This window comes from Tenrec ecaudatus, chromosome 4 (assembly GCF_050624435.1).
Source record: "Tenrec ecaudatus isolate mTenEca1 chromosome 4, mTenEca1.hap1, whole genome shotgun sequence".
NCBI lineage: Eukaryota > Metazoa > Chordata > Mammalia > Afrosoricida > Tenrecidae > Tenrec > Tenrec ecaudatus.
The window spans coordinates 72,334,181-72,359,338 of record NC_134533.1 but is presented as its reverse complement, the minus strand read 5'-3'; the positions used below and the strand labels follow the sequence as shown (position 1 = coordinate 72,359,338).

The window sequence follows — 25,158 nt, the reverse complement described above, 5'->3', positions numbered from 1 at the left end:
CCCTGCTGGAAGTGGCCGAGCCTCCGGAGGCATTGGCACAGAGGCCATGAGACTGCACGGCGGAGCAGGGGCTTATGGCCCGTGGAACCAGGCAGAGGAGAGGGGCCCCGTGGCTGAGAGGCTGAGGCCAGAGACAGATGTGGTGCTGACTGAGAAGGGGCATGCTGTGGACTCAAAACTGTATCCTTAATGTTCTCTGATCCAGGCCTGTCGTCAGTCGTTAGTTTCTCAAGCAAACCCTCCTACTTGGGACTCTTGTCCCTGAATTCGGGGTGCCCATTTCCAGTGGGTTATCAAACCCCGCAGGGAGGCAGCGTGCCATGGGAGGCACTGTGGGTGTCAGAATGAGGTCGAAGGAGGATGGAGGGTAGAGGTATGTCTGACCTCTGCCTGTTGGCAATTACTCTTGGGCAGACATGGCATTGCATGTGGCCGCCCCCTGCCACATCTTCATCCTCGCACCCTGCTTATTTGGATACCAACTGTCCCTCCCACACAACTCTCCTTCTCTGTTGGGGTCAATAACCCACTGAAATGGCCCCAAACCATACTGGGTTCACATGGCCTCTCCGGGCAGTTCATAGGTTACCCACAAGTCAGGATCAGACAATGTGAATGATACAGTTCTTTGGTCTGCAGCACCTCTTGGCAGCCGGACTGGCAGGCACATCTCTGGCCCTTGACCTCTCAACCACCCAGCCTTGGGTCTCTGAACTTGCTCAGGCCAGTGTCACAAAGCTTCTTTTGTGTTGATAAATGCGGAAAGGCAACTCACTCTGCAGGGTGGCCTACTGCCTGACTGCCTCCCCTTTCCCAGTTCTGTGGGCTAGGAAGCCCGTGGGCCCTTGGGACTGCTGCCTCTTTGCTCAGGGCTTTCAGACCCCCTCTGCTCTCAGCTCCTGTTCCGATAGTCATGGGGTCTTTGTTCTTGCTTCTGACATGGCTTACTTATTCACACCCAGCGAAATGGCAAGGCTGACCAACCCCCAGGGTAGAGTCCTGTGTATGTAATTGGCATGTTCCCACCAGTCATTTGGTGGGAGTCAGAAGGACGACGGACAGAAGAGCCATACCAAGCCATTTCACTTCCCTGTAAGTCCTCTGTCCATTTGCAAAGTAGCTCTTTGTCTTTTTCTTGTTGGGTTGTAGGAGTTCTTCATATAACCTAGAGATGAAACGCCAATCAGATATGCTTCCCCCATTCTATATTGTCTTGGTTTCATGATGGTCTTTTCATGCACATTCTGAAATTTTGATATGATCTCCCTGCTCTCCCCGTTGTGTTTAGCCATCATAGCTAAGAATCCACTGTGAAAAGCAAGATCCCATCCTCCCCTCCTTTCTTGTGTGTGTGTGTTTTGATTGGGATTAATACATATATCAAATCATTCCCTAGTTTATCACGTCCAGCAGAATTGTACATTTGCTACCACAATAAGTTTCCAGACAATTATTTTTCTGTATGGATCCCCTGATGTCACCCGTCTGTCCGCATGCCCCTCCCCCCACCCCCATTCCGCTCCCTGACTCTGTGAGTTCATCTGTCCTGGTTTCCTCCTAAGTCCGTGGGTCTCCACCTTCCTAAGGCCCGACCCTGCATGCAGTGCCTCATGCGGTGACCTTCCCCTTCCCACATAAAATGATCTTCGTTGCTACTTCTTAACTGTCATTGTGCTACTGTGATGAATCAGAGGACCCCTGTGAAAGGGACCCACAGGTTGAGAACCGCCGTGCTCCGTGTTTCCTGGTTTTCATCCTCACATTTAGGCCGCTGATGCAGTTTGAGCCCATTTCCTCCCGTGGTGTAAGGCAGCGGTCCACCTTCAGTCTGTCGCGTGTGGAAAACCACTGGTCCCAGCAGCACATGTTAGAGAACAGTCTCTTCCCATTCCTGGAGCTGGCGCACCAGCCACACGGGCTTACTTCTGGGCTTTTAATTTGATTTCGTTGATGTCTCTGTGGGTCTAACCTTATATCACGCCACATTGGTTTGGTACCTGCAGCTTTAGAGGACACTCCGAAATTAAGAAGTATAAATCCTCCTACTTGGTTCTTTTCAAGATTGTTTTGACATCTGGGGCTCCTTGCAATTCCACATGAATTTGAGGATCGATTTGCTATTTCTGAAAACTCCATATATTATTTCCTTTTCCACAGCTGCTTGTATTCAATGTGTTCCTTTTTTAAAGGTAGAAACTTCAATGATTGATTTTCAGTTCTTCTTCCTTTTTTAATATAAGCATTTATCTGTACATTTTAAAGAAGCATTATTTTAATTGCAAATTAAAATAGTTCTTGCAAATTCTGATATGTTGTATCTATTCTATTCAAAATAATTTCTAATTTTCTTTGTGACTTCTTTGGTCCAGGAGCTATTTAGAAGTATATTACTTAATTTCCAAATATCTGATGCCCTAGATATCTTTAATTTTATTGTTTTCTAATTTGATTCTGTTGTACTGAGAGATTATTCTCTGTAAGATTTCAACCCTTTGAAATTTATTTTTTTATGTCCTCATATATGGTTTACCTGGCGAGTGTTCTACGTGTATTGGAGAAGAGCGTATAGTGTATGATTGTGGTAGTGTCCTATAAACATCAGTTAGGTCAAGGTGATAGAGCAAATCCAAACACCAAACACACTGTCATCCTATATAGGGTCTCAGGGGCTGTAAATCTGTACAGGAGCAGATGGCCTCAACTGTCTCCTGCGAAGTGGCTAGTGGGTTAGAACCACTGACCTTTGAATCCAACACCCAACAGCATCACCAGGCCTCCTTAAGATGATTGAGATTGTTGTTCACATCTTTTGTAATTGTAGTTATGTTTGCCCAGAATGATGTTCTTACTGGAAGCGGCCTTTAGACTCTCCAATACAATGATGCATGTGTCTATTTCTCCCTTAAGTTCTGTCAGTTTCCCCCCAGGGATTTTGAAGCTCTATCGACAGGTGCATACCTATGTATGGCTTTTATGTCTTTCTGATAAATTGTCCCTCTTTACCTCAGGTAGTAATGCTAGTCTTTCTAGTCTACTTTCATCGACATTCATGTAATGACACCGACTCTCTTGTGCTCACATCTTTCATGGTATATGTTTTTTTATTCTATTTATGTCTTCATATTTAAAGTGCATCTCTTGGAGGTAGCATAATGTTGAGGCTTACGTTTTTATTCTTTTAATGAGAATGATCTACACATATATGTATACGAGTATGCATATATATGCTAACTTCAATCAATGAAAATATGCATCCAGACAGGGAAATGCGGATCTAAGTAACTCTAGTAATAGTGATGAGAGGGGACAGTCACAGAGCTGCCCTACACATGGAAGACCCGGAGAGACTTACAAATGTGAGTGAGCCACTGCACCTAGTCTTTCCTGCTAAGATACGGCACTCCTGAGTCTTGTGCGCGGGAAGGCTGAGATAGTTACCACGTTCCTATAATTTAGAGAGCCCCAAGCATCACAGTCTCCTCTGTGTGGGCAGCCTCAGAAACATCTGCTCAGTCACTGCCTTTCTGATCACTGCTCCCCCCTTTGGCTCTGTCCCTTGGCGTGCACACAAACGGGCCTATGCAGATGTGCCACGGCCTCCTCTGTGACTGCTCCTGCCTCCCCTTGCCTTGTCTAGCTATGCTGGCAGGCCCCCAATTTGATCTTCTAATACCTCAAGCTAGAAGAGCCCTGGTGGTGCCGTGGTTATGCGTTGGGCTGTGATCCGTACGGTCGGCAGTTTGAAACCACCAGCAACTCCGAGGGAGAACGGCAGGGCTTTCTACTCCCATCAACAGTTGCAGTCTTGGAAACCCATAGGGGGTCACTATGAGTCAGCCATGACTAAGAGGCAGTGAGCTTTTGAGTAAGGAGACAGCTTCTATTTGAGTTATAGCTTCCCTGTCAGTAAGCATTGGATTGTTCACAGCAAGATTGGCAGTTCAAACCCACCCGCTGCTCCTTGGGCCAAAATGAGACCACCTGCCTCTGTAAAGGAACCCTGCAGGGGGGCAGGGCCGCTGTGGCCTGGAACCCACTTCAGAGCACCTGATGGTAGGAAGCAGATGAAGTGAAATTTCAACCTGTAAGGTCCCATCTTTCAAAGGTCGAGTTCCCCACCCCACCCCAGCTCTGTGGAGTTTCGTTGTTGTCGTTCTCTCTCCAATGGCTTCATTTATCTCTGAAATATTCTCTCCAAAGTCGATGTTGTTCTCCTTAGTCTGATCAAGCGACTCCATGGCTACAGGAACCGGATGTATCATCTCCCTGTTTTCAAAAGTCACTAGTTACTAAGGCAACCTGAGCAGGAGTACCCAGCCCTTAACCAGAGGTGCAGGAGCTCTGGCGTGTAGTGGGTTATGGGTGGGGCTGCTAGCTACAAGGTCAGCAGTTCGAACCCACCAGCTGCTCCACAGGAGAGTTGGAGCTGTCTGCTCCTGTAAAGATTTGCAGTCTTGGAAAGTCACAGGGACAGTTCTACCCTGCCCTATAGGTCACGGTGAGTTCCGAATCAGCCTGGGAGCAGGGGATTTGGTTTTGGTTTGGTTAACCAGAGGTGCATCTGAGGCCGGTAGGGCACAGACCCTGGGTGCCACTTGAATGGTGGCGCCACTGAGCAGTGTCTGTTACCCGGGCACCTTCCATCCATTGCCAGCTGCGAGAGAGATCATTTGCTTGGCAAGTTAAACCAGTCATTTCGTGTTTGCGAGCCTCCATGGGTCATGGCAGACTGTGTGATCTTGCTCTGTGGAGTGTAGAAAGAGAAGGCACTGGGAGTGGGGGTGGGGGGAGCACATCATAGACCAATTTTCAGCCGTGGGAGCAAGTGAGCTGCAGATATGATTTTCCTGGGGTGCCCCATGTGTTAAGGAAAAGATTAACGAGCTGGATGTATAACTTGGGGGTGCTCTGCTGCCAGGATTGGTGTCAGATGTTTGGACAGGGGCGCCCACTGCCATTGCCACAGACACTCCTCTCTGTACAGCATCGCTGCCCTGGTCCTGTGCTGTTGCTGTAACAACCGGAATCCACCCAGCTGCGTTTCCCAGGGAAGCGCACATCTGGGCTTTTGTCTGCTGCTCATTCTCTAACGTCCTTCTGATGTTCCCAGAATGCTCCGGCGCAGGAGTCGTGCAGCGGCTCAGAGCCCACCGCCTAGGATGGATGCCTCCAATGCCAGCCACAGTGCCTCTGTGCCTCCAACAGCCAGGGAAGGGTCACGGCCACATGACTGAGGACACGAGCACATGACCTAGGCTGAGCCAATCCCATGCGCTGGGGACACTGAATCTAAAGATGTGGGGCCTGCACAACCAAATCACGAACACGGAATTGATTCTGACTCATAGCGAGGGACCCCACAGGACAGAGTAGAACTGCCTCTGTGGGTTTCTGAGACTAACATTTCATGGGTTGAAAGCCTCATCTTTCTCCCTCAGAGTGGGTGGTGGTTTTGAACTGCTGCTCTCTCTGTTAGCAGCCCAACTCTGTAATCCTCTCCGCCACCAAGGATCCTTGTTGGGGTGGCAGAGGCCACCTTTAGCAGCAGTGGGGATGCGTGGTGCGGGCAGTACTGCTGGCGTGAGCTGCTTGTCCATTGTTCAACAGTGGAAGTTGCCTCAATATCTTGCCAGTAAATTCTCTTGTATATGTTAGCAGGTAGCGGTCTGGGGTAATTACAAGTAAGGACTTTGAATTGTCCAGCTAGTGATAAATATCCCTCTAGCACAAAGAAACGGGGGCTGAAAGGCTCTTATGAGACAAACGTAATTAAAAGAACCCCTGTCATGATGGGAAACTGCACCGCCTCAGAGCTGGCTTCCTTTGGGTCTAATTGCCATCTTCCTTCCCAGCTCCTCCCCACCCCCTCTGAGCTTTAGCCACAAGGGGGTCTAAATTCCCCGACAGGGTCCTGCCCTTTCCTTCTGCCCTGGCTTTGCAGCTGTCCTGTGTCCTCTCCCCAGAATGCAGTGACCACCCCTCCCTTAATCTTCTGACCGTGTCTCCTCATTCTCTCCCCTTTTGCATCCACGCTGGCTCAGGTCCGGTTCTGTCCATACACAAACAGCCAGACGGATCATCTCAAAGCACGTGTCTGATGACGTCACTGCTCTGCCTTGTGTCTCTCAAAGCTTCTTCATCGATCTTTGGTAAAGATCAACTTCTCGTGCTTGATCGTCTAGGCCCAGCACAGTCTGGCTCTTGCCTGCTGCTCTGGTGTTACTGGGGGATATTCAGGAGGGAGGATTCGGGGACCTGGTTGCAACGGAGTGAGGGAAGAGTCCAGAGTCACATCTGGACTCGTGGTTGGGACAGAGGTGGTGAAGCTCCTTCGCTTCTTAGCCTCCAACGTCGTAAATGGATGTATAAATCAACCTCAAATCCTTTGTGGAACAGGGAACTGAAGGCTCATCCACACAGCCACCCACCCACCTCCCATGTGTCCATCTGACAGTCAACTACCTGGCCAGATAAGAGGCCACTTTGGGTGTGAGCCCAATCTCTACGTTTTATTTGCTCTATCGCTGGACCTGTCCCTTTCCTTCTTCATGTGGCTGTTTTCCCACGTAGGAAGCAGAGGAATAAATACTTCTCTTTCTTTCTGTTTTGGTAAGGGTTGATTATTAGGTGGTACATTTCAGGCCAGTGACTGTGCTCTAGCGATCCCAAGGCCGACAGGTGGAAATCACGGCTGTTCCTTGGGAGAAAGATGGGTCTTTCTACTCCCATACAGAGTCATAGTCTTGGAAACTCACCGGGGAAGTTGTACCCTGTCCTATGGGGCTGCTACGAGGTGCCATTGACAAGATGGTTCTGAGGCTTTCCCCAGGGGAGACATAGTTGGAAATGACTACCCAAGAGCCTCGGCGGTAGAATTCAGAGGCACCACTCTGGAGGCCGCATGAGAAATGGGTGGAGGCAGGGAACAAGGGGTTCTCCATCCTCACGACCATCACTTCCTTTGGGGGAGGAGTTGGTCTGCATGGCGGCTGGAGTAAACAGACCCTGAGTCACTGGGACTCTGCTTCATCCGCTGAGCCTCACCAAATCCTGCCCCCCCCCCCCCCGTCTCGAGCTGGACCCTGTCCTGCTTTTCCTTTCTGCTGGTCCCATGCTGGTCCAGCCCACCCTCCACTCCCTCTCGGCCACGGCGGGAACAGGCTGTCCTGCTTTGACTCTTCTCATTCCAGGTTGTTCTGTGCGCACCAGCAGGGACCTGTACAACAACGCAGATACTGTGACTCCTTTGCCAGGCTCCAGGGGCTCCCCGACCTCTGATGCCCCCAATAAGGCGTGGCCCGAGCCTACCCTGCCTGCCACTCAGCAGCTCACCGAAATCCAACCCCACTGTGCTCACTTCCTGTGCGTCTGTCCGAAAGGCCCGCTCTTGTACTTGTGGCTGCTTCTTCCCGGGAAGCTCTTCTCCAGACTCTTCACAGGGCAGGCTCTGTGTCTACAGGTCTTGGCCCAAATGGCACCTGCTTGAAGGGCCTGTTTGGAGCACACATGTCCCCTCTGTTAGTCTGGGTGGATTAGAGAAACAACTTCATCGACACTCTGTGTATAAGAGAGAACTTTATACCAAAGAGCAATTGTACATTAAGAAAACATCCAGCCCAGTCCAGATCAAGTCCATAAGCCCGACACTAGCCCATATATGTCCAGTACCGGTCTGTAAATTCCTCTTCAGAATCACAGAACACACGCAATGACGCCGAGTGCAGGAAGACAGCAGCCCAGTGGGTGGAAAGCCTTGTGGATTCAGTGGCGGTGGAAGCATCTCAGCACTGGTGTGGGTCTCCACGTGGCTCCTCCAGCTCCAAGGCTCTGGCTGCCATCAGCATAGCTTGTCAACAGGCATGGCTTGAAGAGAGTGAGCCTGTCCTGCCTCCAGTGAGCTGTTTATCACCTTAGTGCCTCCAAATGAGGTCATCAAACTGCCACCTGATGCAGGCCAGACTCCATCCCTTCCTCAAGTCAACAGACTATGTCACTGCCACATCCCCAGACACTCCCTTTCACAACCGACCGTTTGCTGTGCTATTCTTCATCACCTCTGTCAGTGTCATGAATCTGGAACGCAAGCATGACTACTGCTTGTGAATTTCGATTGTATGGGTAAGACCTGACTGCATTCTCCACAGAGCCTGGCAGGTTAAGCAAAGTCTTCTTTCCCCATCCTCTTCCTCCCTCCTGGATCCCTCACCGAAATGAATGCTCAGGTGTGGTCCAATTGGCTACTGATCCTCACGTTCCCAGAGCCAGACTTGGCCCATAGTGAGTCTTGAAGAAGCAGTTGTTGAAGGAAGAATCAGTTGAGGGTCAAATTCTGGGGCTTCTGTGTATTCGCTTCCCATTGTGGAGAGCATGGGGGAGGGACCCTAAGAAGGCTATGGACTTGGACCAGCTACTTAACATCTCTGCATGTCAATATGTTCATTTATAAAACAGAGGAACGACTGTTTATCTCACAGAACTGCGGGCCTTGAGCGGTGTCAGACATGTCACACCCTCTTATGGAGTTTATAGGCTTAGAGGGGAGGCACTTGAAACCTGGGCTCTTGATGTCATAGTTGACCCATCTGTCCAGGGTTCCTAAGAGGTTGGAACCATGCTTCCTAACCTGGCTGGGAAGAGCTGGCCGGGACAGAGCATGGGCTTGGGAGAATGGGAACCATCTGATGGGTCTTCCTGAAATGTTCTACTTGAAAGTAACTAAAACACACTTTTTATGATAAAGCGAACATAAATACTGACTGCGTGAAATTAAGAACTTGTCTGAAAAATGTTATATTCTATGTATTTTTCCAAAAGTAGCGGGGGTGTGTGTGGCAGGGGGCGGAAGGAGGGGGGTGGTTGTTAAAAAGGAATGTGTGCTTGGATTTGTAAGTTATGTTCAATGGTGCCCTGGGCATCAGAGTGAGGGAGCCGCTGGGGATTGTGTAGTTTGCTGGAGCCCATGTTGAGTAGGCTGGGGGGCCTGTTAGGGTCATTTTGTCATCCCAGAGGCCCCTGGTCTGTTTTTCCAGACAGACCCCTTGTCCTGGCACACACAGCAGGGGGTGCCTCTCCTTTCCCTTTGGAGGGGAGGATGATGCCACTTGGCCCAGTCCTGGAGGAGGGTGCTGGGTCCTAATATGCAGTTTCCTCATTCCTGGAATTACTCTGCCCCTAGAACACCCTGCTGGCCCATGGCTGCCCTCCCCTCACCATCTGGATATGATTAAAGTAATTATCCTGGGATATCATTACCCAACTTTATTAAAAACTAGCATAGGTAACTGCTTCTGAACATAATTATAGGAGATGCTTACAGAGCCACGATGGCATCGCAGTAAATGCTAGCTTCCTTACCTGGCAATAATCCTCCAATATTAGGGACCCATCAGGGCCAATTAGCCAAATCCCAGCAGAGCAGGGGCGGGGAAAGGCCTCCCACTCTCCCACTACCTGCAATCCTAGGGTCATGGCCACCACTGCCCTGGCCAAGAAGCCTGGGGAGGGTTGAACTAATGTTTACTGGGTGCTGCTATATGCCAGGCGTTCAGGGGGTCCCAGCAAGCTCCTGTCATCTATGAACAATTCTGTGGGCCGGTATTAGCATTCCCATTTCACAGATTTGGAAATTGGGTCTGAGAGACCTGGTACCCAGGGTCACCCATAGCCTGCTGCTTTCTAAAATGCTAGTCGGCCAGGCCAGCCTCCAGGCACGCAGCCAGGCTGCTCTACACCCTGCTTCCCATGCGTCCTATCTCTTCTTCTCACAGCTTCCTCTTCCCCGCCACCCTGCGCGCCTCCCGCCCCCTCCCATCCCCAGCAGCTCCCCACATCCGTGCTGTCTTCCCCGTCCGCCACCCCCCTCTTCCTGTGTCTGCTGGGTGGTCCGGTGTTCCTGTTCTCTCTCTCTCTCTCTCTCTCTCTCTCTCTCTCTCTCTCTCTCTCTCTCTCTCTCTCTCTCTCCCTCTCTCTCCCCCCCCCCCCAGGCTGGTGGAGTCTCCCACTGACTCCCCTCCACCTCCCCCACCCAGGGCGTCACCAGCGGCTGGGCCACGGGGTGCGCCAACCTTGGGCTTCACCCACCGGCACGCACGGAGGCTGTCCCCGGGGTGCGCGGGAGAGCGCGCTCGCACCCACGCACAACTGCAGAGAGACGTGCACACCCTTCCAGCCACCCAGATACACTCCCCACCGGGCCCGCGCGCCTGCCGCGAGGCGGCACCGCACCAGCGTCGACTCGCGCGCGCCCATCCCGCGCGTGTACCCGAGCCGGCGGGCACACCCACGCTCACAGCTGGGCACGCACCCGTAGACACCCGCAAAGGCAGAGCTCAGGGTCCTGACGCGCACCTCTGCCCTGCCCTGCCCTCCCTGCGCGCGCGCGCGCGCGCACACATACACGCGCGCGCGCGCACACACACAACACCCCCCCCCTCCCCGCCCGCCCCCGCACCTCTCCACGCCCCTGGCCGCGGCGCTGCTGGGCGGCAGGCAGGCACTGGGACGGGACGCGGTGGGGGTGGCGGCCTGGAGCCCGGAGGAGGCGGAGCAGGGGGCCGGAGCGGGCTGGCCCGCGCTCCTCCTGCCGGCCGGGGATTTTCCAGCCAGGACGCTGACGCCGCGGACCTCCCTGCGGCCACCGCAGACCATGGGCGACAAAGGGACGCGGTGAGTGTGGCCGGCGGCCTGGGCCAGCGCGCGTTGGGGCGGTCTGGTTGACGATCCGGGTGGAGGGTGTAGTCTGAGGCTTGACGCTCTGTTCACAGACACCCCCTCCAGGGCTGCTGCCTCCTGCCCCCCATGGGACCCTACCTCTGCAAGCGGTCTCCCCTGTGGTCATGGACAGCAGAGACAAACCCTGGGGGCGGTGGGTGTACCAGAGGGTGACATCGGCAGCCCCAGTTGCTCCACAGCACCGTGGCCAGACACTCTCACTCCTGCGCTGACACCAGCGCAGTGGGCGATGCAGAGATGGATGTACGGGGCAGGTGGACATAGGATGGTACAACATACTATGACACACACTCATGTGACCACTCACTCTTGGGATCATGCAAGCCAGCACATACAGGGGCACTCACTGCCACACATGCGTCCCAGACAATGACACCCGGCCACACTCCCTCCCTGGGACACAGAACACACCCATTAACACCTTCATGCTGACGGCCCTGCTGGCAAATGTGGGCACACACTTAACCGCTGGAACACTAGCACACCTTCCTGCTGGCACATGCACATTGGTACTCCCTGACACACGTGCACAGATGCACTCGATTGTGGTCACCTTCACTGACTACAAACACATTTGTACTGGCACGTATCTCGCCAACACAGTGGAACACTAGACCACACCAGTGCTGACCCACACAGACACACAGTGGCCCGATGGCACCCCACAGCCCCAGCAGGCGACCACGGGGCTGCTGACACATTCCCTCCAGTCCCCACATGGTGAGACATGAATGTACACACGCATCACACGAGGTGGCAGGCCTCGCCTGGAGCCCAGAAAAGCAGGTTCTACAGACACTTTTCCTTTCCATCTGACCTGAGGCTGGGAGGGACTGACTGAGAGCTCCTCTTCCTGAGAGGTGGGGAGAGGGATGCCTGTTTTCTTAGGAGCCTGCTCTAGAAGATTCGGCCAGATAAAGGAGAAGCTATGCCTCTGGTCAGGGAAACCTGGGCCAAAGAGCTCGGAGATGCCGGGGCTAGGGGCTCCAGACTCAGCCAGACCATGGTGGGGTGTTCAGCCCGTCATCCGCTCCAACTCCCTTCACCCTTCCCACTGCCTTGGGTCGGGTAGAAGCCACTCGGTGTCTCCTCCTCTCCTCCTTTTGCAACTCCATCTGTTTCGATTTTTCTTCCTTTATCCTCCCTATGCTGCGTGCCCCCTCTTCCCTCCTCCTCGCCCTCCCTGTACTCTCCTTCCTTCAGCCCTTCCTCCCTCTCTCTCCTTGCTCACAACCAGTATTTATTGAGAGCCTACTGTGTGCTGGGGACAGTGTGAGGTCATTAACATGCAGGATGCCTTCCTTCCTGCCCACATCCCGAGACCACTCCTGGCTTGTGAGACTCCTAACAGTGTGGGAAAAGGTCCTTCAGAAATGATTTCCAAGTTTTCGGAGGAAATTGAGTTTGAAACTACCAGCTAGCTGCTCCTTGGGAGAAAGTGGAGGCTTTCTACTCCCATGAAAGAGTTACCATAAAAAAATATTTAAAAAAAGAGAAAGAGTTACCATCTCGGAAACCTACTGGGGCAGTTCTACCCTGTCCTATAGGGTCGCTGTGAGTTGGAATCCACTTGGTGGCAGTGAGTTTGGGTTTTCTGTTAGAGAAAACCCTGCCTTGCTTAAGATCGAGGTGTCAGAAGCCACCAGCAGAGGCTGGAACCCACCTGTGCAATTTCTCCGAGGCTCACTTGGGGGCACTGCCAAGCTCCTTCCAGGCCTGGCTTAGGGAGCCAGGGTGGGGTACCATGCTGGGGGCGGGGGCAGGCTGTGGGGAAGGTTGCAAAAGATTGCGAAACCTCTGCGTTCATCTTCATGGCTCCCCTGGGCAGCCTGCCCTACCATTGAAGAGGGCCTGGCCAGCCCCGGGAGGCTCTCCTCCCTTCTGCCGGTGCGGCTTCATGACCAGGGTGACTCAGCCCCTCTTGAGCCTTGGTTTGCCTTTTGGTGGCCTGGGGACAAGTGTCATTCTTCCCCTGCTGGAATGAGCTGTCAGCAGGATAGGGCCACCAGGCACAGCCAGGCCCCAATGGTCACCTGCTGGAGACTCGTGAACACCCCCTGCACTGCCTCTCATTCAAAACCTTCCCAGACCTTGGGCTCTTGTCTTCGCCTTTCCAAATCTTAGTGTTTCCATCTGTAAATTGGAGTGTTCCGTTGCACGTACTGAATTCACTGGGCCGGAAAGGACCTTGCCGAACACCTGATGGTGCCTGCACCCTGGGAGGTGTACCTCCCCTTCCCAGACAGGCTCACAGAGTCCTGTGGAAGAGAAGGGCAGAGTCAGTCATGGGCTCCTCCCTGCCTTGTTTTATAAGCCATGGGATTCTCTCTTATCTATCCCCTAGATGAGGCAACTGCCAATATGGGGGACTCAAGGGTCCAGTCATCACATGTACCCCTCTGTCCTGGATTGTACCCCCGGTGTGATTAATCAGAAGCTGTCACTGTCCTTCAGAATCCTCAGGGTCAAAGTAGAAAGAAGGGATAAGGCAAATACCTGGGCGGGAGGGACATAGGCAGGCAGTGTGACAGCTGCTGTAACAGAGGCGCAGGAAACGATCATACGCTCACTCAGCAAATGCTGCCTGAGAGCATTCCGAGTGCCAGGGCCTGGGGGCTCGGAGATGACTCACTCCACTGGCCCCAAGCAACTGATGAGAACACATGGTGACTTGTGCTATGGGAGACACCGCAAGGGGACATGGTGAGGAAGAGGCCCTGGGAAGCAGATGACGTGGAAGTGACTGAGTTCATCAAGGAGGGTGGGTGGCCAAACAGGTGGGGTGGGGATTGGCCAATGCAGGCGGATATGCAGACGTTGGGAGGCGACCCACATGACCTGGGGGCTGGTCTGGGGGTGACAGATGAGCTTTGGGAGGTAAGCACAGACGCATCACCCATCACCTGGACTGCCAAACAGAGGAGAGAGGGTTATCATCTGCAGTCCAAGGTGACTGAGAGAAGGGCGTGAGGCAGGAGAGGGGCGGAGCTAATTATAGGTCAGAGCGTTATGCCTTTTGCTGCAGCAAAGAGGGCGGACTGGGTGGGAACTGAGATGAGCGCTGAACTAAGGCTTCGGGAAGGGTGGGCTTGAGAAGGCACGTTAAGGAGGTAGACTCCTTCAGCCCCGTGTCAGGAGCTCATGCATCAGCTTATCTGATTCTCCTAATGACCCAGTAAACTAGGAATTGTTTCCATTTCACAGCTGGCCGACAGACTAGGAGAGGTGAGCTAACTTGCCCAGTGTCATCCAGTCAGCTAGGGTTGAACTCAGGCCTGTCTGCCCACAAGGCTCCCCGGGCAGCTCCACACTTGCATCCAAAAGGAGGGGGACTTGTCTGGCTCCCAGCTGGCCTCTCACCTCATCTCGAGTTGGGCATCTCTGATGGGATGCTTCCACCGGCCCGATTGGCAGCACGAAGGATCAGGTTTAGACAACGGGAGTTGCTGCCCGAGAGGCAATAGGGATGGAGTGGAATTTCCTTTCCAGCACATGTTTATGAATTCTTCTCTTTTTTTTTTCTGAGAGGGAGGGAAAGGGGGTGGATGTGATGGGGACATGCATTTGCCAGCTCTCTGTGAACCTTGGCTGGCATTTCTGTCCTGTGTGACCCAGCGTGCCTGGAACATGGGAAGTCCTGAGGCTTTGGCTCTGGCAGCTCCTGGGACTGCAGGAGTAGAGACCTTGAGTTTGGGCCACCATCTCTGAACCCCTGCTCCAGGCTGGCCACCGTACTTCAGACTTCTCCCCAGCTCTCTGCCTCCCAAGTTCGGAGCGCCTTGCCAAAGCCTTCCCACGACATAGGCTTCCGATCCTGAATCTTGGACTTGCCACTTCCAGTGCTGGTCACAGTCCACCTCAGAGCTGTAGTAATGGAGGAACAACCGGCTGGGACTCAGGGTCTGCTGGCCTTTGCCAGAGCCCTCTCCGCTGATGCCAGGATCACCGTGCTGACCACCTCACTAGGGCCTACCAGGAGGGGCAGGCTGGTGAGAGAGCCCAGCAGCCCACCTGGACTATTGGGGAAGATACAGGAGGCAGCTGAATAGGCATAGGCGGGTCTGGATCTCGGGGTGGGAGGCAGGCATTTGAGCCTTGAGAGTCTAGACGGTCATTGACTTGGGAGCGTGGATGACATGTTGCAGGGGGTGAGTATAGACTCTGAACAGAGCAGGCTGGGGCCAGCACGGGTCCTGGAGAGCGCCACGCCTGAGACTGGAGCAGATACAAAGGAGTCTCAGAGGAGGTGGAGAAGGATTCGAGGCCCTTGGTTGGGAGGCTGTGTCCCCGGAGCCAAAGAAGCAGGGAAGGACCAACGGAGGACAAGCTTGAAATAGGTCCTTGGCATTTAGCCCGAAGGCGGTCACTGGTGAAAGGGGTTTTGGTGGAATGAGGAGGGCAGAGCTGACTGCAACAGGCAGATGGGAGGGAGGACCCTGTTTTTCTGCATGCCTGGATCTTGGGGTAGGCCTCTTGGAGAAAGGGTGTTGAGGCCCTGGGCTAGGGCTGGATCTAGGAGGGGCCATTCCACCCATACCTGCTTCTGCCTTGGGCCTGGAGCAGAAGACCGCCTCTTGTATTCCTCCTCCTCGCTGGGCCCGAGCCCTGGTGGTATGATGAGCTATGCATTGGGCTCCTAATAGCAAGGCCAGCAGTTTGAAACCACCAGCTACTCCCCAAACCACTAGCAGAAAGCTTCTACTCCCATAAAGAGGTACCATCTCAGAAGTCGCGCCCGTCCTAGACTTGCTCTGAGTCAGACTTGACATGATGGCAGTGAATGAGTGGGTGCGTGTGGGTGTGAGGCTGAGCATGAAAGACCCTGACGGGTGGGGGACGCTATACTGGGAGTTGTCCGAGCTGGTCCCAGGACAAGGCATCTATGGTGCTGGCTTCTGGTTTGAGGGGCATTGAACTCTGACTGGGGGCCTTGAGGCAGGAGAAGGGGGTTGTTCTGGACAGAAGGTGCAGACACTGGGTGCAAGGGCAGGAGCCTGAGGGGAGAGGCTGCAGAGCATTTGGGAGCAGGCCTTGGGGGCTCCCCTGACCTTTTCTTACTCAGGCATTCATTCCAAGCGTTGTCAGTGCCCAATCGGTGAACTCCTTGTGGTTCCGGGCTACTTTCATTTCCTGTGGGTGCTCCATGAACATCTTCCGGGTCAGGTTCGTCAGAGATGCTTTGTTGGGGCTTAGATAGACGGAACTCTTCCCTCCCTGGGGGTTAGACTTCCTTCGGTCTTTCCATTCCATTGGAGGCATTCTGAGGAGGGGGTGCTTGGGGAGGGGTCGATTGGACCGGCTGAGGGAGCTGTACCACACTATCAGAACAGGGCTCTTGACGGAGGGGCCCGTCTCTCCCATCAGCCGGGGGACTTCCTGCTAAAGGAGGAGCTGTCACCCTCCTCTGATTGGAAGCTGATGAATGAGGCAGTTCATCTACCCTCAGATGGGTTTGTGACAGTGGGGGCCATGTCTCCCCCACATCAAGCTAGGGGCTTTGAGGGTGAGGTCCCTGTTGTCCCCACCAGGCAAGAGGCTGGTTTTCTCTCGAGTTGGCATGGGGGCTCCAGAAGGTGGGTCTGTGTCTCCTGAGATTAGAACAGGTGCATCTTGGATGTTTTCCGGGCACCCCCCTTCTCTCCTTGAGTCCAGGATGAGCCTGCCCCAGGATGGCTGGAGTCACAGTGTTGGGTGGGGGTAGGGGTGCAGAACGGAGAGTGGGCAGGACAGGGTAGCTGCTTTTGAGAGGGAACAAAGACCTCTGTTGTCCCACTGCCCTCTCTCCCTTTCCAAAGGGGCCTGACCGGGTCATCTCTCGGGAAACGGGCCTCCTGCCTGGGACTGGTCCCATCTTTCGTCCCACTTCAGAAGGACTGCTTGTTCCTTCCCAGACACGGCCCCCAGGAGGCCAGGCCTTGGGAATGGGAGCAGACAGGTCCCAGGCATTCTGTGTGACGCGTTTCGGCTGGTTGGGGTTCCTCCGGGTCCTGGGGGTGGGGGTGATGTGGGGGATGGGGTGTGGCGCAGCTATGTCTGCTGGTGTCGGGAGTCCTGAGGAAGGCCGGGCCGATGCCAGTCAGTTGAGGGCCGGCTTCTCCTCTGGGCTGTTCAGTTAACTGGGTGGTCAGGGTGGTGGGACAAGTGTGGTTTGGATGGAGAAGACCCTCTCCCTGCTGGCCCCCTACAGTCTTTCCCCCTCCCCCAGCCTGTGGAGAGAGGAGACAAGGGTTGACAAAGGGCCAGGGGAGGGGGCAGAGCTGGACTGCTAGAATCCACGGTCTCAGGAGGGTCCCAGAGGTTTCCTCCTTGCTGTGTGACCTGCACCACGGGATTGCCCTCTCTGTGGGTCCCGGTGTCTCTGGAAGACAGATGGGTCACCTTGTCTGAGTCATCCATTCCCTGTATTCTCTTAGTGGGTTGGAGAAAGACCTTTCTTCTGGGCTTTGGCAGCCCAGGTACCTCTCATAGACCTGTGGGACCGAGGGACCTTGCCAGGCTCTGAGTGGGGGTGTGAAGGTCAGGACGGGGTCAACTCCTACTTGAAAGAATGGCCCAGGCCTGCTGCGCTCTCCTCCTGGGGGGCTATTCTCCTCTCCTGCCTCCTGCCCCACTGGAAAATCCAAGCATCCTAATAACCCGAAGTTTGGTTTGATTCAGCTCAGACTATTCCCTCTCCGAGGGCCCCCTCCCCTTCTTCCCTTCAGCATTCAGCTCAGGGATCCTGTCTCTGCTTTGCCAGGCCTCCCCTGGGCTCCTACACCCCCCTGGTGAGCATGGGGGTGAGGCTGATGAGCCTAGTGGTAAAGATCCAGGAGGACCTAGATTTCCAGCTTTCACACCTGAGTGTGGCCACTCTCTAGCTGGGTGACTGATGGTCCAGTCCTTTCTCTGCTGCAGTGCCCTCATCTGTCAGGAGCCAGGCGCTGATGGTGCCGGTGACCAGGTTGTTGTTTGTTAAACTATGTAAAGCACGTAGACCAGACCTCGGCTCAGGGCCAGTGTTGAGCGAGTGTCAGCTGTCAGGGTGACCTTCTCACCAGGCTCGTTTCCCTCCCCAGACTGAGAGGGACTGTGTCACCAAGAGGGACCCCATTTGATGTGCGTGGGAGACCCCACCGGGCTCACATAGCCTGCCTTGCTGTCGTAGGCCCTCAGGCTCCAGTCGGCTCCCTGGCCCTGCACAAGGCTTTTTCTGTTCTCCAAGGCCTGGAACACCCATGGTCTCCTCCTCCGGGAAGCCCTCCTGCACCTGTGAGCTTTCAGCCATCTTCTCACCCACCTGCGGCATTTGCCCTTCCTTCTCTGCCCGAGTCCTGCTTATTTGTACAATTCCGGTGTTCTCTGTGTGACACCTGGCCTTGGGCCGCTTGTCCCCAGCACCTGTCCAGACCTGGCACGGTGCTAAGCTCCATAAATATTTGCTAAGTGAAAGAAAGTGAATGGAGGTGTTTCCCTGGGAGAAGATATACTTGGGGGGTGAGTGGAGGAGGTAGCCGTGTGTGGCTGCTGAGGACGATGGAGATGGGGCATCCTTGCTGATTTCCAAAGATCACAAAGTTGGCCAGAGCCCCTGGCCCGAGGGAGGGGGAAGGGGTTCCTGGACCATCGATTTGACCTTGCCAGGAGCTTCCCTTTTCTGACAGCCACAACAGCTGGCGAGTGGATAGGTGCAGCCTTGGTGGCATAGTGGTTATATGTTGGACTGCTTAACCTCAAGGTCAGTGGCTTGAAACCACCAGCCACTCCGAGGGAGAAAGATGAGGCTTTCTACTCCCATGAAGAGTGACAGTCTCAGAAACCCAAAGGGGCAGTTCTGCCCTGTCCTGTAGGGTCACTGTGAGTCAGCATGGACTGACTGGTGATGAGTTTTGTGTGTTTATTTTCCCACCTGGTGCCCCTCTTCCTGCCACCGCCTCACTCCCCATTTTCCAGGTTGCCATCCTGGCTTCTCTCTGTGTCCAAATCCTCTACAGAGCTGAGCCTGGGCTTGACCCTGGGGAATCTGGTTTTTCCTGGATCCTCCTCACCAGGTTGATCAGCCTCTAATCTGCACTAATCAGATGAAGGCAGGAAGTGGGGTAGCCCAGAGGAGGGGTCCCATGCAGCCTGGAGACTCAGAGAAATGATCCTTCAGCAGAATCTTGAAAGAGTTAAGAACAAGTGACCCTGGCATGGGGTATCCCCTCCCTGACCCCCAAGGGTGGTCTCTGCTCATCACCTCCAGCCCCAAAGGTCCACAGAGGCTTTCTGGGCTTGGCTACTATTTGTCCACTGTGGTCTGATCTGGCCTGAGGAGGGGACCGTGGCTTCCGATGACCTGGTGATGAAAGAGCTCTTTATGCGGCCAGCAAGCCCTCCCGTGGCCAGCAGAGCACAGAACTCCCTGTTGGTTTCCCACTGGGCAAGGACTCAGAACCCACCTAATTACTGGGGACGGAGTTCTGGGCACTGGATCCAGCAGGCTGCGGTCATCATCAGCTAATTAAACCACCGAAGAATTGCTCCTTGCTCCAGAGGAGCGGAGGCTTGAAGGAGGAGAGAAAGGGCGAGGGAGAGCGTTTGCAGACAGACACAGCCTGTGGAGCAGAGCTGGGAAGGAGAAGCGGGAAGTGGGGGCGCTGGGGGGCAGGGAGGCAGACAGCAGGTGCAGAGAGAGGGCTCTCAGGGGTCAGCACCCAAGTGAAATGAGTTGCGGGCAGGGGCTCTGGCCTGGGATGCAGGGGCCGACATTCCTCCATGGCGGCTTTTTAGCCCTCCGTTTCCCCACGCATCAAGCACGGTCCTTCCTGTCTGTCCTGCAGCGGGAAGGGGCCAGGGTGGAAAACAGGCAGACAGGTGGAGCCAGGCAGCGGGCCTCTAGTGGAAGCAGAGGGGCGTGGGTTGAACTAGCCAGAGGCCGCTTTGAGCTGCGGTCAGTTAATCACAGGAGGACTATTGGTAGCTGGGGCAAGCTGTCCTCCTGGAGGACAAGTAGCCTTTGGACCTCAGTTCAGTCCCCGACCCTGTCCTCGCTTCATGACTGTTCTGCAGTTCCCCAACCAGTGGCAGTTTGGGTTTTTTTTCCCCCCATCTGTCTAGAAATTCCCCAAGTCACATCCTCAGGGGTAGGGGATGGGGTCCCGGAGAGGAGGCTGAGGTTTAAAGATGGCTTCGACAGTCCTGTCTGGGGTGCGCCACTGCCCCCCAGCTCAGTGGCCTTGGGCAAGGGTTTTTTAAAGCCCGTCAGGTGTTGATTTTCTCATTGCGGACGGCGGAATAGTAGTCGTGTGGTAATGGTGACATGTTGGGCTGTGATCCATGTGGTTTAGAGTTCAAAACCACCAGCAGAAAGACTGGGCTTTCTACTCCTGTGAGCAATTTCAGTCTCGGGTTGCTGTGAGTCAGCATCGCCTTGATGGCAGAGTGAGATAGATAGATAGATAGATAGATAGATAGATAGATAGATAGATAGATATAGCAACTCCCACACATGGAGTTGATGTGAATTTTTAACGAGCTGAGTACAGCGCTGGTCATACTATTGACAAAGGTAGTTATTATTCGAGACTAGGAGCAGATCTAACGTTTTGTCTCCGCCCCTCCCCCCCTCAGCACCCCTTCCCCATTTGTCCAGGACTGCACACACAGCTGGGTACCCAGGCCGGAAGAGGAGCTGGGATGTTGGCAGGAAGAGGAAGTGAGATTGCCCAAGGCCAGCAGGGCGGGAGCAGCGTGGGGCCAGCAGCCTTTGCCTCCCTGAGGGCAGATTATCTAGGAGGAAGTGGGGAGAACTTGGGGAACAGGAAGCCCCTGGGTGGGGGTGGGGGTTATGAAGGGCCTTGGCATCTTGGCCAGGCCTCTGCCCCTTAGCCCCCGGCCCCCGGGTGTGGAGCCCAGAGCCTGGTTTGCTGCCAGGGACGCCCGAGGCCCACTGAGTCGCACGCTCCGGAGACAACAGCCCTGTGGTTCCCAGTGCCAAGCTGGGGGTGCCTGTGTGGGCCAGGCACTTGGAAAGCAGTGGCTGCCCCCAGAGGCCTGGGCTGGGGCGGGGGGGGGGGGGCGCGGGGGGGGGGAAGGCGGCTCAGAAGGAGAGGATGCCTCCGCCCCAGCTCCCCTGCTGAGCACTGGGCTGGGGCTCCCTGGGCCTCTGACTTGAAGAAAGCTAGTTACATAACACAGAATGACTCCAGGCTCCACTGTGTTCCGTGTTCCGTGCCTCCATTCCTCCCCAGAGTGGTCTGAGAGGGAGGAGGAGGAGGAGGAGGAGGAGGAGGAGGAGGAGGAGGAGGAGGAGGAGGAGGAGGAGGCTGTGGCAGCAAGGCTTTGCTCAGAGTTTCCCCAGACCAAAAGGTCATGGTGACCATCCTTGGCCCTAAAGGTGACCAGCCCCCTGCCGGGGAAGAGAGGGTAGTATGTGCCGCCCACTCCATTTCCAGGCGAGCTGTGTGCTCCCTTAGGTTGGGCCACTGGGGTTGACTCTGAGCGCTGCCTCCTCCCCACTTCCCACACTTCTGGGAGCTGAGCTTTGAAGGGGAGATGCCTGCCTCAGTAGGGGACGCAGGCTTGATTGGAGATCATTTGCCTACAAAGGGCCCCAGTTGGTGATGGCCTCTGCAGCTGGAGGAGTAACTAGCCAGCATTCTGCAGTGGGTTCCACTCAGTTCTAGGATGTTTCTTTTTTAATAAATCATTTTGTTGGGGGCTCTTGCAGCTCCTAATAATCCATGCATCAGTTGTATCATTATTTCCAAAACATTTTCTTTCTACTTAAGCCCTTGGTATCAGCCTCTCTTTTTTACCCTCCCCACCCCACTCTTATGAACCCTTGATAATTTATAAATTATTATTATTTTCATGTTTTATACCATCCACTGTCTCCCTTCACCCACGTTTCTGTTGTTCATCCCCCTGGGGTGGGGTTGTACCATGATCATTGTGATCGGTTCCCCCTTCTCCCCAGCCCCAGGGGCAGCCGCCTCTCTCCTGGTGCAAAGGTGACTGCAGGCATCACTTGGCTCCTGTCTGCCCTCTAACTATACCCTTTCCCAGGCCCCCCCCCGCCCCCTGTCTTCCTACCCAGCCCTTCCCACACCCCCCCCCCCACAGGAGGGTCCCCAGCCTGGCACTGGAGAGATGAAGGAGGAGGAGGAGGGCAGTCCCTACCCTCATGCTACTCCCTGGAGTTAGGGGGTGAGACAGATGAAGGGACAGATCCTCACATGGCAGCACAGGAAACTGTGTATGCTGGGGACAGGGGAAGCCCAGTAGGGAAGGGTCAGCGGCAACAGACACCCCAGAAGAGGGGGCACCTGAACTGGTGAAGGTGAATGGGCATGAGCCGGGGGTGTCATTGGTTTTGTCACATGTCATCTGAGACAGATGTTTTCACTGCCTTCATTGGATCCTTGAGAGCCACCATGTGTGAGCACGGGCTCAGGGACTGGCGTCCCCTGAGGTCAGCCTGGGGTGTCCTGGGGTGCAGGGCTGGACGGACAGTAGGGTCATGGACAAGTAAGTTGTGTGTGTTGTGGGCCGGATGGAGGGGATGGGGCAGGTGTCTTGGAAACCCGGGGTCTGCAGGGAGTGCCTCCCTCCCACAAGGGAGACCCCACAAACCCCCAGCCCTCTCAACATGGCTGGCAGTTACCAGGGAGCTGGTGGGCATGACATAGGCAGGAAACCATGCCTTCTGAAAATCAGCTCTGGGTTTGGCGCTGCGGGCAGGCAGGCAGCCAGCATCCAGCAGGGACTCCGCAGCCTTGGGACGTTTGTCATTGGGCACACCGAGGCTGTGTGGCTGGTGGAACAGGCTGGGCTTCTCCCGTCTACCTGTAGCTGTGGGCAGCTTTCCAGTCTTCGGGACTGCCGTTCCAGCCCCCGACCCTCCCCTCCCCCACCCCAACCTCTCTGTGCTGATTAGAAGTGCCCGGCATAGTAGCGCGCTCACCAAATGGCTGATTTTCCTATTGGTCTGGGCAGCCCCACAGCTGCAGAAGAAACCTGCAGGTATGTATTTTCAGAGTCAGTGAGAACATTTTATTTTCTTTTTGGCAAGAAAAAAAATGGTTTTAATCTCTAAAAATGACGGGGCCGCTTACTCATCCTGATCAAGTGGTTAACGTGTGACCTCTTTGAGTGCTGCAGCTGCAGCGGCAGTGACGGGGGATGTGCCCTTGAGATGGTCCAACACACGTTGATGGGCACTGTTTTCGCAGGAGTCACTGCATCTGGGTAAACTCTAGAGTTGGAAGGACTGTCAGACAAAGACCCATGTCTGGGCCCCAGGCTACAGCCTGGCCTACTCCCTCTAGCCTCAGCCCCTTCCCTCGGCAGGTAGAGTTGGGCACTCACCGGGCATGGTGCGGGGTACTCTCCTCCCGCCCTCCTGCCCTTGACTCAGTTCATTTCCCATTTCCGGCTTGGACCCTGAAGAACACGCTCACTGACATCCAGTCCGTGTAGACTCATCGCGGCCCTCCAGGACAGGGTAGAACACCCCCCTGGGAGTGTTGGAGACGAACTCCTTTACTGGAATAGAAACCTCATCATCCCCACCCCCTGAGCCGGTGGCCCCTTGGCTGCGTGGAAATCCGCTATGTGACCTCTGTAATTGCCTGAATAACCTTTCTGAAATCCACATCTGACCAGACCCTTCTCCAACCCCAAAGCTCCCCTTCTCCTGTGGGAAAGTCCCCGTGCTTGAGTGGCATTGGAAGCCCACCACCACCTTCCCTGGCTGGCTTCCCAACTCTCCCACCTCTGAGCCACAGACTCTTGGATGCCCCTCCCCAGGGGCTTTCCACCCTGCTGCTGCTCAAGTTGGTCTCATGACCTGAAGGCCCTTCCTTCTCTGACTGGTGCCATCTCCCTTAGATTGTAGGGTTGAACTTGAAGTCACCTGCAGGCTGTGCCACTGAATCCCAGGCATGCGGGGATTGTTTGATGTGCACCCAGCACCTGCCTCCTTTGTGGCACTTTTGCTTGCTGGCTCGCTCACTCGCTCTTGCTCCCTGCTCAGGCTGATGAAGCCCCTCTGCCTTGGCTCCCACCACCATGCCTGCCTGGCCCCACGATGGCGCATCAGGTTGGACTGAGTGCCGCCACCTGTCTGCTAGAGGACAGGGATGTGTCCAGACCTCTTGGATCCGCAGTTCCTCAGAGGGGCCGGCACGCAGTCATCACAGGCCAGGCTTGCAGAAGTGCTCTGCGGGAGTACAGGCATGCACGCGCACGGGGTGGGGAAGTGAACCCTGAGTTGCTGAGCCAAAGGAGAAGCACCCTTTCCCCATCTCACTTCTTTCCTAGCTCCGGTGTTCAAAGAAAACACCTGAACCTGGCAGAAAAGGAAAGGAAAATATACGTCTTTAAAAAGCACATGCCGTAAAAACAACAACAGCAGCAGCAGCAGCAAAAAAAAAAATGTGCACACCGTATGTTATTTATCCCTTAACGTTTGACGGGTCCTTGGGCCATCATGAATAGCGCTGCAGGGGACATGGGTGGACAGGTTTTGCTGGGCCCCTGCTCTCGGTTCTTTGAGGCATATGCACCTGTGCGGATGAGTGGAAGGGCTGGCGCTTCATTGGGTAGCTTTACGCTTCACTTAACGCGGGACCACCAAACGCTTTCTAGTGGCTGTACCAGTCTGGATCCCCATCAGCAAGAGGAGATCCTTTTGAACTGAGATGCGATCTTCGAACCTAAAGATAATGAAGTAAGGCAGAGACGCTGTTTGTCCCTGCCTTCCTCTGAGACATCCTCCCCGGCTGAAGGAGGCATGGGTTTATCTTTCTCCAGCTTCTTCATCTTTTACCTCTCCTTTGTCGGCCTTAGTGGATCGGGGCTCACATTTCGGAATGCCACCTAGAGTTCTGTGACTCCGGGCAGGTGGGGCCACCTTTCCGGGTTTCTCCTGTGTGTTGCAGAGGTGAGCAGATCCCTCGAGGCGGCTGCGTTCGTTCGATGGTGTCTATGAAGTGCTCAGCAGGGGTTTCTCCTGTGTGGTGATAGCAACTCAACCGGAAGCCTCTTCTTCTTCTTCTTTTAAAAACAATGTGATTGGCATATAATTCGCACATGATACATCTCTTTTTTTATTCTATTTATTTATTTATTTATTTGAACAATTTATCACATTTCAATAGTTAATTGTATTAAGAGTTGCTCAGTGCTCGCTACAACCAATTTTGCATTGTCTTCTTTCAGGTGCTCTTTGTTATTAGCTCCCCATTTCCTCCCAACCTCCCCTGCTCTATCCCCAAGAAACCATTAATCCAGTTATACTCTCTAGAATCTAGAGACTTACCTCTCTTGGGCCTTACATGCAGAAATTCAACAATAGCAACAACAGCAAAAGACCAATAACAACCACAAAGTAAAACAGAAGGAAAACCTCAATGAGAGAGAAAGAAGAAAATATTTAAAAAGTGGAACCGATTTAAAATGCGT

At 54.4% G+C, this 25,158-nt stretch overlaps 1 protein-coding gene across 2 annotated transcripts in view; it reads left to right on the top strand.

The window, feature by feature from the left end:
* Positions 1-10,471: 10,471 nt before the first annotated feature.
* Positions 10,472-25,158, top strand: part of ARRB1 (arrestin beta 1) — an 89,058-nt gene continuing 74,371 nt past the window's right edge. Inside the window, exon 1 of one of the 2 annotated variants that reach the window (XM_075546283.1) lies at positions 10,472-10,665. In XM_075546283.1, coding sequence (XP_075402398.1) covers positions 10,646-10,665 — 20 coding nt within the window. In that variant the 5' untranslated portion in view covers positions 10,472-10,645. The remainder of the gene's footprint in view (positions 10,666-25,158) is intronic. The other variant, XM_075546284.1, reaches the window with a different exon arrangement.